At 46.6% G+C, this 13,309-nt stretch overlaps 1 protein-coding gene across 1 annotated transcript in view; it reads right to left on the bottom strand.

The window, feature by feature from the left end:
* The window catches only part of CCDC92B (coiled-coil domain containing 92B), a 6,870-nt gene extending 1,467 nt beyond the window's left edge, over positions 1-5,403 (bottom strand). The window contains 2 exon segments of the mRNA XM_025041685.1: positions 1,481-1,528; positions 5,274-5,403. Of these exon segments, the coding sequence (XP_024897453.1) occupies positions 1,481-1,528; positions 5,274-5,403 (178 nt within the window).
* Between the last annotated feature and the right edge of the window lie 7,906 nt (positions 5,404-13,309).

The raw sequence follows: 13,309 nt of genomic DNA on the forward strand, positions 1-13,309 counted from the left end.
AGGAACAGGATCCTGAGATTGGCACATGTGAATGAGAGTAGGGACACAGGTAGCTGTAAAGTGACTCTTGAATGGATGTGAAAATCACTTGGTGATTTTCATAAAAAAAGAAGACAAAAAGAGCTCTCAAGCCCACTGAAAGAGAAGATAAAAACCAGGACTCTGGGGCAGTGCTTTAAGCCAGATGAACCCAAAAGCCTTTTTAGAGAAAGGGTTGTAGGTAGAGTAAAAGCTGCTGTTGTCACAGAACTGTCCTTACCTGGTGTTTGGTATGTGTGCCCCCTTCCTCCAAGCACCTAGGCACCAAGAATTTGCCCATGGTTGCCACTTAAGAGGTGGGCAGAATTCTTTCAAGTCTGTAAGTGTTTAGATCTTTATGCATGAATATGCAAAGCAAATTGTAGGGCTCCTAATATTTTACCTTCAACTTCCAGCTTTCCCTATCCCCAGCTCTTAGTCATGTAGTTCTTGATCTATAAGCAGCACATCAATATGACAGTAATTCATTCTTAAATTTCGCCTAGCTAAGAAAGACTATTTTTGTGATTCTTATTTCTTATTTATTTATTTAATTAATTTATTTATTATTCTTGTGATTAATTTTTAATTAAGCATTTATGCAATCCTCCATGTCAGGTAATGTGTCTTTCACACTGAAGACAATGGGTACCATCCAGTCCTAGATCTCAGAGATTATATAATCTGGTAATTAAGATCTCAACAATGCAACCCCTTCCATTAAAAAAAAAGTTTCAATTGTGGTTAAAAAAAAACTACATAAAATTTACCATCCTAACAATTTTTAAGTTCCGTCGTGTTAAGTATATCACAATGTTGTGTAACAGGTCTCTAGAACTTTTCATCTTGGGAAACTGAAACTATACTTACTGAGCATTATTTTTCCACCCCACCCCTCCATTATATGGGTGAGGTAACAATATAAAAATATTTTAGTGGAATTGCTACATTAGCAAGAAATCATGTTTTTTATAAAATGAAGGATTTGCAAATGTGCATGTATCTCTTTTCTCCTCATCTAGGCTAAAGTCCTTGAAGTCAAGGACCCCATATTGTCATTGTGTTACATATTGACATTCAGCGTCTTGGAGGATATGGACACTGACCGTGGGAATCACATGTGCAAGGATGGGAAGGATTGGAGAGGTAGGTCACAGAGAGGAATGAATGCAGGCAGCTGGACTTCCTGAACACCATCTCCTTCCTGCTTTTATTTTCCTACTTTGGCCAGAGACATGGATACAGGACACTATGTATAGTGGTGCAGGCTGTCTACTTTGCAAGGTCATCCAGCTGAATGGGCAAATGGGGCTGACATCCTGTATTGTGCTCAACAAACTAAGGAGTGGCTGTCCTCAAGTCTGGACTGGGAACAGAGAAAGCTCAGGTCTTACTAAGTGGTGGGGAAAAGGTGACGTGTTGGGCCCCCATGGCACTTCCCCACCAGTCATCGTTCTCTTACCTTGCTGGTGAGATTGGGCTTCTCTTATCTCCAGGTCATGGGTCAGTTCTGCGGGGAGAGACAAGAAAAGACGTGTGTGTGTGTGTGTGTGTGTGTGTGTGTGATTAGAGAATCACGGCTCAGTAAAAGTGACAATAAGAATCCTTAGAAATCATTCAAATCACCCCCCATACCTATTTTACTACAGCCCAGAGAGGGGAAGAGATGAAAAGAGATGCCAAGGCACAGCATGAGCCCGATATGCCTGATTCTAAGCCCAGAGATCTTCCCAATCCAAGCTTTGTGGCCTGGATTCAAGGTTTAGTTGAACCCTGGTAATACTGAGGAGCCTGGCTTGCTTTTGGGTCTGGGGGAGTATTTGCCCTTTCCCAGAGGTGATATACAAATATTTAAACAACCACAGCTGTTCTGGAGGACCCTCCGCTGTGGAGGGCACAGACCCTTTAGTTGGTGAATCTGGGAAGGCTAGAGAGTCCTGGGCTGCTTTTGGCTGCTGGAAGGTAACTCAGAACAGTGGCTGTTTACTAATAGGACACACACGTTTCACTGTTTTCACAGCCAGTACCGCTGTGCCAGTGTTATTTTCTGAACATCAGCCTTGCCCCTTTCTAAGCCCTGGTTCCTCCATTTTCCACACTGCAGGGAGAGGGGCTTCAAGGAGGACAGCACCACCTGGTGATGGAAAAGCCTACCTGGCACTTGGCACAGCCTTTGGCTTTGCACTGAGAGGTGGGGCAAGGCAGCCAAGGAGCCTGCCAAGGGCACTGTTGCAGGAGCAGTTTCCTCCAGGGCACTAGCAGCCCAGCTACCACCTCTCTATCTACCTGTCTTGCCAGTCTCCATTCCTTACAGCCAGAACACCCCACCCCTCTGCCAGCTGCATCTGATTTTTCCAGCCCTACCCCACTCCCCCAACTCCACCAGGAGCTGGGAAAGGGGCACAAGGGAGGTGAGGAGCCACAGCTGCCTATGTGAAGGCACTTATTCGGGAGCACCTGTGTATACCTGCAAGGGCAAGGTCTGATGCCCAAAGGGAGAAGGTTTGAAACTGGGGGTGGGATAGGTAACATATCTCTGGGACTACCACGCAGCAGCACCTACAGTAGAGAGACAGACAGCCTTGTGGGCCCTCCGCATGCTCTTCTCTGTCCTCGCCTGGCCCTTCTAGAGATCAGGGGTTTTGCTGGAGGTACCTTCCCGGGGGAGGCCAGCTATTGCTAGGAGACAGAGAACTGGGGTGCCTGGGCCTTTTGCTGTGACCGGAGCCTGAACCTCCTCCCTGGGGCTCCTAAGAGGACTGTGATGCCTCTGCCCCCCAGGGCTTCCTGGGGATAACTTGGCCCCTCCTCCAAAGCCCTGCAATATAGCCCAAGGGACCCTGAACTAGATTCAGGGCATAGACTTTAACTCTGCCACTAACTCCCTGTGGGCAGGTTTCTCCTCCACCCTTAACCACAGGATTTGGGGGAAGGGAGATAGAATCCCAGCTGAGCCCAACTCCCCCATCCGAATCAGAGTCCATCTTCTGTTCAGAGTCCCCAAGGTTTAGGTGAGTATGCTGTGAGATCAGATACACTGTGACCTTGGGCCGGTGATAGCACTTCCCTGAGCCTCAGTTTCCTCATCTGCAAAATGGGTTCAAAATTGCAACTGCCTCACAAGGGGCTGTTGCTGGGATTAAATGAGAGAAAATAAACAGAGAGTGCAACCCAGGGCTGAGTCAGTGCTGAATACATGGGAGCAGTTCTTGTTATTACCTAGCTGCCCACCACCCACCTCTCAAGTCCTTCATTCTGAGTCATCACATCTTTATGGCTGGCTCTCCCCACAGCCCTGTGCCTTTGGCTCCTATACCAGCCACTCCTCTCTCCCTTCCCCTTCTCAGCCTCTGGGTCCCTCCTGAATCTACTTAAAAAAAAAAAAAAAATCTCTTTTGTTCTACTCCCTTCTCTTCACTCCCCTACCCCTTGGAGGGAGGGCCTTATTCGGTCATTTCAGCCCCAGGCCAGCCCAGAGTTATTTTTATCTCCTTAATTGATAACTAAGAGGGAAGGCCCATACCCATCTGAGAAGGGTAGTGGGGGCCAGAGCCCTCTGTTCCTGCCTATTACACTTCTTGGGATCTTGGCCTGTATCCTGAGTAGAAGGACCCAGGTATTCATAAATAGGGCAAAACAAAAAGAAATTACAGGAAGAGCTGTAGGGCCTTAGGGTTCCCTTGTCTCAATTTTTCTTTAAGATTCTTGTAATGAAAAAGTGGCATCAGGCAGGGGTAAGTTGCTTTGAGGCTGCCCTTTGGTGCCATCCAGGCTTTGGGAGAGATTGCAGGGAGCCTGGCCTTGGAATGCGGCTCCTAAATCATGCATATGGAGCCAGAGGAGGCTGTGGAGGCTGAGAGTGAGGACTACTGGTTTCTTGTGCCAAAGTGAGAAGCTGAGCAGGTGGCTCAAACCCTCTGGGCCTCAGTTTCCTTCTGGGGAATGGAGAGCCTCTCATGAGCAGAGGTTGAAAGGAAGGTAGAAGTCTGAGCATCTTGGGAAGAGAATGTGCAGAAAGCTGCAGAGGCATGCAGGACTGGCAATCTGGAGCTCTGGGTTCTAATCCTGAGTCTGCCACTAACATATCATATGACTTTTTTTCTCTGGGCCTCAGTTTATCTATTTGTACAATGAAGAGGTTGAGCTATTCCAGTTGAGACATTCTGTGAGTCATTAGCTCTAAAGCCTGCACTTGAAGACTCAGCCTGAGTGAGGACTTGAGCCAGAGCCAGGCCGCTGAGAGGGCCGGGCAGCTGAGGCCTGAGGTCCAAGAGGGAGGTCAGGCCTAGGATTTAGCTTTGTCCTTGGTGCCTTCCTCTGTCCTGCTCACAAATCTAATCGGTTGCCAAGTCCTTTCCTTCCATCTACTTCCTACTGGTCCTCCCCTTTCCATCTCCCTTTATCCCTTCAGTGGGCCATTTCATCAGCCCTATCACTAGCCTCCTACCTCCCTCTTTCACCAATTCATCTTCCATACAACTCCCAGGTTGAGTTTCTTAATGTAGCATGATGCTGCTCAAAACCTTCAGTGGCTCCCCACTACTCAGGAGGACAGGCCACACTTCTTACCTGCCCTGGCATTTGTCAAGGTCTTCCATGATCTGGCTTCAGCCATATTTCTCACCAGTCTCCTTTAAGCTCAGCTTTATCCATCAAAGAGAACTTTTCCTAAGCCTTTGGTTTCCTACTTCTGGACTTGGCCATGCTTTTTTGGAATGCTTAGAATGGTTTCTCCACCCTCATTCTACTGTGATATCTCAGCATGTCTAAATCTTACTCACCCTTCAGAGAATGGAAATGTTTCACTCCTCTGGGGAGCCTGGGATGCCTGGTCTCCTGCATTACCCATGCTTCGAGCCTGACAGGATCCTACCCATGAACTCCCATTGGCCCTGTTTATTTTCTGTGTATCTTAATATTCTGTGTGTGTGTGTGTCTGTCCCCAAGTAGACTGAGGGCTTCTTAAGGGCTGGGAGGCACTTGATAAATATGTATGGTAGAAAAGGACAGAAAATTCCCAGGAATGATTCCCAGGTTTCCCTATGCTACTGAACTAGAGCAATGAAACTTGTATCTCACCTCCCCAACACTGAGTTTCCTCCTCCAGATAAAGGGGAGATGAACACCCACCTGGCAGGATTGTCGTGAGGCTTAGAGAGGCTCCTGGTGGGCACTCTATCAGAGACAATGATTGTGATGACAGTCACCTCTGCCAGCCCTGCTACCCCCCATCCAGCCATCCCTCTCAATCTCACCTGAGCAGCGTTTCTGCAGCCTCAGGATTTCCAGGTGCAGGTCTCTCAGCAGGGCCATCTGCTCTTTTTTCAGGAAGCTGATGTGGCGTTGCACACTCTGGATCTGATGCTCTAGGGACACAGTATCCATGGCAACCCAGGCCTGGGCCTCACCTGGGGAGGATGACAAGGTGAACCCACATCTTCTGGACCCATCTGCCTGCCTTGCCCACCCTCAGATCCCTCATAGTCTTCTCAGTCTGAGTCCTGTTGCCACCAGGTAGACGATTCTGCCACTGCAGTCATTTTCCCTGTATTTACTCACTGAAGCTTCATGATCAAGTGGGTACGTTGGCAGGGAAGTATAAATATTCCCATTTAACAGATGAAGAACTGGAGGCCCAGAGGGAAATGGCTTCACTCCCCTGCCCCGTGGTGTCTTCTACTTCTCAGAGAGGAAAACCAATGGAGAAGCAGAGTCAGTAGAGAGAGACAAAGATGGGTTCTCGTCTACTTCTTAACCAGCCATGTAACTTTAGGCAAGCTCTCTCTGTCTCTGGGCTCTTGGTTTTCTCATGGCTAGATTAAGAGAGTTGTGGAGTGGAAGAACCCTGAAGTCTCTTTCAGCTCTGCCATCCTGCAAGTATCCTAGCTCAAGAGTGACCATCACCTGGAAGGATGGGAGGATGGTTCTGAGCATACTCCCTCCCAGTTCAACTCTATTTCTCTGACTTAACTTCAACTCAGGGCTCTTTCAGGTCATGAAGGAGTAAATCTGATGAATGTTTTACTAACAATGATGCTGGGGGCTGAAGGCAGGAGGTAGGGTCCTTTTAAAAAGAAGAATGGGAAAAGGTGCTAAGGAGACCCATGCAGTGAATCCATGGTGGAAACCTAAGACACTGGTAGGAGGGAGAGGTTTGCATCCTTGAATCCTATTGATGGCCTGGTCTTCCAGGGCTCCCTCTTTTGGCCCCGCCCCTTTCCCAGTGAGTTTCTCCTATGATCATTAAGGTCCTAGAAAAGCAGGGGCAGAGGGCAAAACCAGGAGACAGAGGGTAGTGGAGGCCCAGACCTCTGGAGCCCAGGACTCAGAGCTCATGCCTTCTCTGCCAGAGATGTCCTAAGCTTTTGAAGGCGCTTCCTCCACTGGTCTCAGGAATTCCCTGGGTAGTGGAAAGGGAGGCCAGTTGATGGACAGCTCTGTTCAGCAGATAATTCCCTCCAAACTTGCTTCCATGTAAGTCTCTGTAAATCTAGACTTTCATTTGTAGGGTCACCCCAAGCAGGTCCACCTGAGACTTTCACATTCGTAAGCTTCTCTTTCTGGACTCCCTTCTCTCATATCCCCTAAACCCCCTAGTCCAACCAAAGAAGACTTTCATTTTAGCCAAGGGTGGCCCTTTGGAATTGGGAATCACTGGCTACATTTACTGACCATCTGCTATGTTTAAAGTATTTTATAGATACTATCTTACTTCTTTCTGTCAACCACTCTTCAGTAGGTATGACCACCCCTGTTTCACAAACTGAGACTCTGAGTTGAAGTGACTTGTGCCAGTTCACATGGTCAAAAAGTAGAAGCAGACCCAATTCTCCAATCAAATCTTTTGAATCCAAAGAAGGTTCCCAGTATTTACACTGAGGACAATCCTGGGTTTGAATCCTGAGTCTTTCAGTTACCTGCTGTGTGACTGGGCAAGAAAGTTAACCTCTCTGAACCTTTTCCCCCCTCTCTGTAAAATGGGGCTACTAATAGTAATAGTCCCAGGATAACTGTGAAGATTAAATGAGATTAAAAAGAGTAGAGCACTTAGCACTTGACCTGGATGAATTAGTGCTACATCCCTTCTCTGTTTAATGTGAGTAGGTTAGTCCATGCCTTGATTTGCCGATTTGTTCATCATTCATTCATTCAATGATTTACTGTTGCTAATGGCTGTGCAGGGTAGGGGGGCCACTTTGATGAACAAAACAAAATTCTTGCTCTCACAGTATGAAGAGGAGAGAATCAAACAAGTAAATAAGGTGTCAAACAAACAAATAATAATACAAAGAAGTTTAAAATTACAATCTGTGATAGGTGCCATAAAATAAACCTACAGGGTAATATGAAAGAATTTAAAATGGGACCTATTTTACATTTGGGGTCAGAGAAAGTCTCTTTGAGGAAGTGTCTTTTGGCAGAGACCTCATGACAGACAGAATTCTAAGAGAGTCCCCAGAATTTTCAGCCCCTGTCGGTCATACTCTCTTGTATTATCTCCTCCCCTTGGGTATGCACGGGACTGTGAATTTCACTCCTATGATTAGGTTCATGGCAGCGGTGAAGGGATTCTGCAGGTGTAATTGAGGCCTCCAATCAGTTTGACTTTGAGTTAATCAAAAGGGAGATTAATCTGGGTGGGACAATTCACAGGGCCCTTACTGAAGGAAGAGATCTGAAGCCTGAGAGAAATTCTGCTGGCCTTAAAGGGGTAAACTGTCATGCTGTGAGACAGCCTATGGTAGAAGCCACAGCTACTAGAGGCCTCTCTCAGGCAAGGACCTGAGAGAGGCCTCTAGTAGCTGAGAATGGTTCCTGGTTGACAGCTGGCAAGACCACGGGGGCTTCAGTCCTACAACCACAAGGAAGTAAATTCTTCTACCAAAAGCATCTTGGAAGCAGATCTCTCCCCAGTTGTACCTTCTGTTGAGATGCCACCAGTCTTGATTTCAGCCTTATAAGACCCCGAGGAGAGGACCTAGGAAAAAAGTGCCAGACTCTTGATCCTTGGAGACTGTGAGAAAATACTTTTATATTGTTTTAAATCACTTAGTCTGTGGTAATTTGTTATGCAGCAACAGAAAAGTAAAACAGACTTGAAGGAGGGGTAGGAGTTAGAAGAGTACTGGAAAGAGCATCTCAAACAAGGAACAACAGCATTTGTGAAGGCCCAGAGGTAGGATGATAATGACAGCATACATTTATTGAGTGCCTACAATGTGCCAAGCCCTATAATAAGTGCTTCACATGGTCTTTTTGAGAAACAGAGACATTGCCAATTGCTGGTGAAGGCTGGTGTGTAAGCTATTGTGGGAGGGTCACAGGAAGTGAGATTAGCAAGAGAAGGATCACAAAGTCTTATAAACTATATTAAAAATTGGATTAACACTAAGTGAATTGGGAAGTTATTAAAAGATTTTAGGCAGGGAGGGACATGATAGGATTTGCATTTTTAAAAGATCACCCTGGTTGCTGTGGGGAGGGCAAAGTGGATAAGGAAAGGTCAGCTGGAAGAATGTAGCAGTGGTCCAGGTGAGAGATGATGGAGGCCTGGACCAGATGATGGAGGTGAAGATAGAAGTTCCAAGTGTGTTTTGGTAGTAGAATTGGCAGGATATGGGGATGGATTGTATTATGCCCTGATGACGGGGAGGGGGATGTCCAGTATGTCTACCAGTTTTCTAGCTTGGGCAACTCAAGTAAGAAGGAACATTTGCTGGGCTTTCTCCACTTCTCCTTCTTTCACATTGGACCTCTTCTCTATCTAATCACTTCTATGGTGATCTTGTCCAATCCCATAGCTGTAAATTCTATTTATATGCTGATGCCTAAACTAACTTTCCCCTGAACACTAGATTTGACTACATAATATGTCCATTTGGATGTTTAATGAGTCCCTCAAACTTACAAGTCCCAGTACTGAACTCTGTGATCACTCCTACAAACCTGTCGTGCCTACTGTCCGCCATCTTGATAGACAGCACTGCTAATTTGCTTCTTCACTCAGTTGCTCAGGCCAAATGGTTAGGAGTCATAGTTGATTCCTTTTTCTTTCTTCATATGCCAGTCCATCTGCAAATCCTGTTGGCTCTACCTTCAGAAAAAATCCTAAATCCAATCAGTTCTCGCAGTCTCCATTGCTCTCTCCCTAGCCCCAGCCGCCACCATCCCTCTAGTGTACCACAGCAGTAACCTCCGAACGGGCTTCTCACTTCCACTCTTGCTGAAGTTTTCTATGCAACAGCCAGAGTTCCTTTAGTAATTCTGATAATGTCACCTGGTCCCTCACTCAAAACCCTCCAATTGCTTCCCATCTCACTTAAAACCAAATCCTAAATTCTTACATAATTGCCCCTGGCTCTGTTTGCCCTCATCTCCTACTGTTTACCCATCGCTGGCTCCACTCCAACCACTCTTGGCTGCTGGCTGTTTCCTAAACATGCCAAGCACACCCTTGCCTCAGGGACTTGGTATATGTTGTCCCCCTCGGCCTTTCATTCAGAACTTTGTTCAAATATCACCTCAAGGCCTCTCTCAATTATTTGATTTAAAATAGAACCCTCTGACACTCTCCACTCCCTTAATCTGCTTTGTTTTTCTTCCATGAATTTATCACCACATGCTGTATTATTGCAGTTTTGTTTATTATCTGTTTCCCTTGCCAGGTTGTTGGCAACACAGGATGAAGGACTGTTTTGTTTCCTCCTGTTCCTTAGTACCTAGCAAAGTATCTGGCAAATAGGAGATACTCAGTAAATATCTGTAGAATGCCTGAGTGAGTGAATTTGTGGAGCTGGGGCGAACTGATACAGAGGAACAGATTTACAGAGAAGGTAAGATCCAGCCTGAGAAATGTTAGATTTCATGTGCTCAAGAGACCTCAAACAGGGAGAAACAGATGTCAGTAGGCAAATATTCTGGAGCATTACTTGAGAGGAACAGGTGAGCTATGTCTGCATTATTGTATATCTATGTTGGGATGTGTGTGCCTGTGTCTGTACCTGAGCCTGTATCCATGCCTCAAGGAGTGCATGTATGTGTGCATACAGTGAGTATGGGTTCTTGCCTTTCTTGAATGTACGTATCTGCTGCGTGTGCAAGTGGAAGATGGAGGTATGTTGGCCTGTGCTTACAATGAAGAAAAAAAATGTCTGTTCCCAGCCGCTGACATGCAAATGTTTTGGAAGAGTCGAAATGCTTTCCACACAGCCCTGGAGACTGGACCCTGGCCACACTGACAGGCTGAGCCAACCAGCTGTTTCTGAGCCTTCCCGGAAGGACTTGAGTATTTGCTTCCAACCAGGCAGGCTATGCTTCTCAGGGCAGAACTTTGGGTTACAAATGATCTTGGCAAATAATCTTTCTTAGATATTATTGTTTAGTTTGTGTAAGGGAGGGCAGGAGATGGAGTGAGGAAGGGGGAACCAGGGACAATACAGACCTCTCTGTGTGGCTGAGGAGTTACATGTACTTCAGAAGGCCTAACCCAGGAAATTGTCAGGTTTTCACATAGAAATGCAGTCCTGGAATCTCCTGGCTTGTGCCTGAGGACTAGGTCCAGGCCAGTGGCAGCAGCTGGAGGGTAAGAGCTATTAGCTCCATCTTCTCCCCACACCCAGCCTGAGATGCCCAACCTCACAGGTTAAAGTGAGAAGGGTCCTTCTTCTCTGTCCACTGTCCTAACTACCTCAGGAACTACATTGTTTTTGTTGTCCATCTTTTCCATGCTTCTAGTTCTTTGTTCTAATTTTGTTTTAATGAAAAATGTTCATTAAAAAAAAAATTGTCATCAAGAATAAAAAAGGACATGTAACACAGGGTCCACAAATTATAGAGTTAATTCCAATTCCAAGTCCTCTTGACATGCATCTCATCTGTCTGAAAGTTACAAATATTTTTGCTCTTGGAGAAGTTGGTGGAAGGAGCCTTCTGTGCTCAAGTCCCCAACCATAGACAAAGTGTCAGGCGAAGGAACCCTCTGACCCTGGCACAATTCTGACTCTCTAAGGCCTGAGCTCCTGATCCCTGAAAACGACTTCACCTCCTGCTTGTCTCTTTGGAGTTTCCGGGCACCCATTTTCCTTCCCAGCTAACTGCCTACAACAGACTTGGCAAGTAGGAAATTGTGGTTCTCTCCCCTCCTAAGTTCTTATAGTTCTTTGGATTAGAAGAACCACAGAAAGTTCAGAATCATGGTACTCAGAGCTCTGAAGGGTCTTTAGAATCATCTCAATCGGTGATTTTCAAGTTTGATTTTCAAAATTTCCATAGAGCCCCAGAGTTCTGCAGAGGGGTCCTAAAAGGGTTGGCCGCAAGGAGCAGGGCTCGAGGCTTTGTTGTTTTCACCCTTCTTTTATATGGGTTTGCGCATACAAATTCATTAGAGAAAAGGCTTCTGCTAACCAAAAGTTTGAAGACCAGTTTTCTAGTCTAGTCTCTCTCTCCGGCAGATGCAAGGGCTAGGAGAGGAAGCAGAACTGAAGCTTCTTGCTTTCTGCTTGCATGGAGTTTGCATTGTCTGCCACCCCTCACTCTTGACTGATTCTCTTGTCCCAGTTTCCATTTCGTTCTTAGTATTTCTTTTTCTCGTTGGGACTGAAAATATTGATCAAGTCAACAAATATCTGTGCTCTGTTCTGAACACTCAGTACTTACATTTTGTTAAAATTCTTTATGCCTTCTTGTTTCAAGGAGAATGTTAAACTTATTTTTATCATCCCAATTGCTAGGGCAGGTATATTAAGCAATCACGGTAATAAATGAATAAATAAATGAACTAAAATTTTCTTTTCTTTTCTTATGCCTCTTAACTACCTAATTGAGGCCTGGGATAGGAGAGAGAGCTGGAACTCAAGAAGTCTTTCTCAGATGTAGATGCACAGGTAATAATATTTATAATAACAATAAGTATCATTGCACACATAATAATATTTACAATAATAATAAATGGCTGGCACTGTTCTTTGCATTTTACATATAGTAACTCATTTATCTTCACAACGACCTTACTTTGAAGGTTCTATTAGTACATATATCCACTCCATAGATGAGGAAACAGGCTCAGAGGGGTTAAGCAGTTTGCCCAATATACACAACTGACTGCCTGGCAACTTGGAGCACTCCACTGGGTGCTCATCCTGGCATCCAAGGCCCTTCATAATCTAAAAACAGGCCACATTTGCAGTCTGATTTCCTCCTCTTTTCATCTGAATCTACCTCTTGCTGCTTTCACAACAAACTCCTCATACCCACGAACGTGAAAGACACTACCCTTCTCCAGTGCTGCCTTTCCAAGGAAGCTTTCCCTGACCCCTACCAAGTTAGCATGGCTCTCTCTTGCCAATGTGTTCCCCAGGCATTCCATGCTACCATGTATCACGTGTGTGTGTGTGTGTGTGTGTGTGTGTGTGTGTGTGTGTGGCTTTTGCTCTAAGCCATAAGCTTTCCGAGGGCAGATTTTTGTCTCTAGGAATCCCTTGCATGGAATGTTGGTGAAATAGGGAGGATGAGTTAAGTGTTACTGGCAATCACCAGGGCAAGTAAGTGCATGTATTAAAAAATAATTACTCCCGCACCCCCAAGTCCTTGGCTCTCTTGGAGGCTTAAGTTGGGAACAAGAAGTCAGCCTTTGACAAATGTCTGAGACTCTGTTAGATGGAGTCACTTGGCTAGTGGTGGAGCCTAGGGGTCTTGTGATCCTCTCCACTCCAGGGCCTCAGTCCTCCAATACCCGTGGGCTGTGCCTCCCCCACTCCACTAAGATCCCAGGGCTCTCAACCTCAGCAAAGCTGAGGATCCAGGAACACAAGAGTGGGATGTATGGGGAAACTGGAGCCCCCAACACCTTCAGTCTTGATGTTCTGCCCTGATTGCACCTCGAATATGACTCCCAGAGAAGGGGTGGGGGATATGGAGTCTAAGGAGGACAGGGAAGAGAGGTACCAGGAAGGACAGGGAAAGGCAGGCAGAAAGAAAGATGCGTGTGGTGGGGGTGGCAAGAGGTTGTGGTGGCTTGACCTCCGCTGCTCTGGAGTCTCCACCAGGGCCAAGAAGGGCCTGAGTCTGGGCGGTGGGGCACAACTTCTGCCAGCAGCTCATGGGTCCTGTCCGCCTCTCGCGCGCTGCGGTGCCCAGCTCCACGCCAGCCCTCCCAGGGGAGCTGGAGCTCGGTCCGCGCAGCTCCGCACCCGGGGCCACCCCGGCGCCCACCCCCATGCCCACCGGCCTCCTCACCTTCGGGACCAGAGGGAGCGACAGGCCAGAGGAGCCCTGGGTCCGGGCAGGGCTGGGT

The sequence above is a fragment of the Pteropus alecto genome, unplaced genomic scaffold, assembly GCF_000325575.1.
Source record: "Pteropus alecto unplaced genomic scaffold, ASM32557v1 scaffold98, whole genome shotgun sequence".
Lineage (NCBI taxonomy): Eukaryota > Metazoa > Chordata > Mammalia > Chiroptera > Pteropodidae > Pteropus > Pteropus alecto.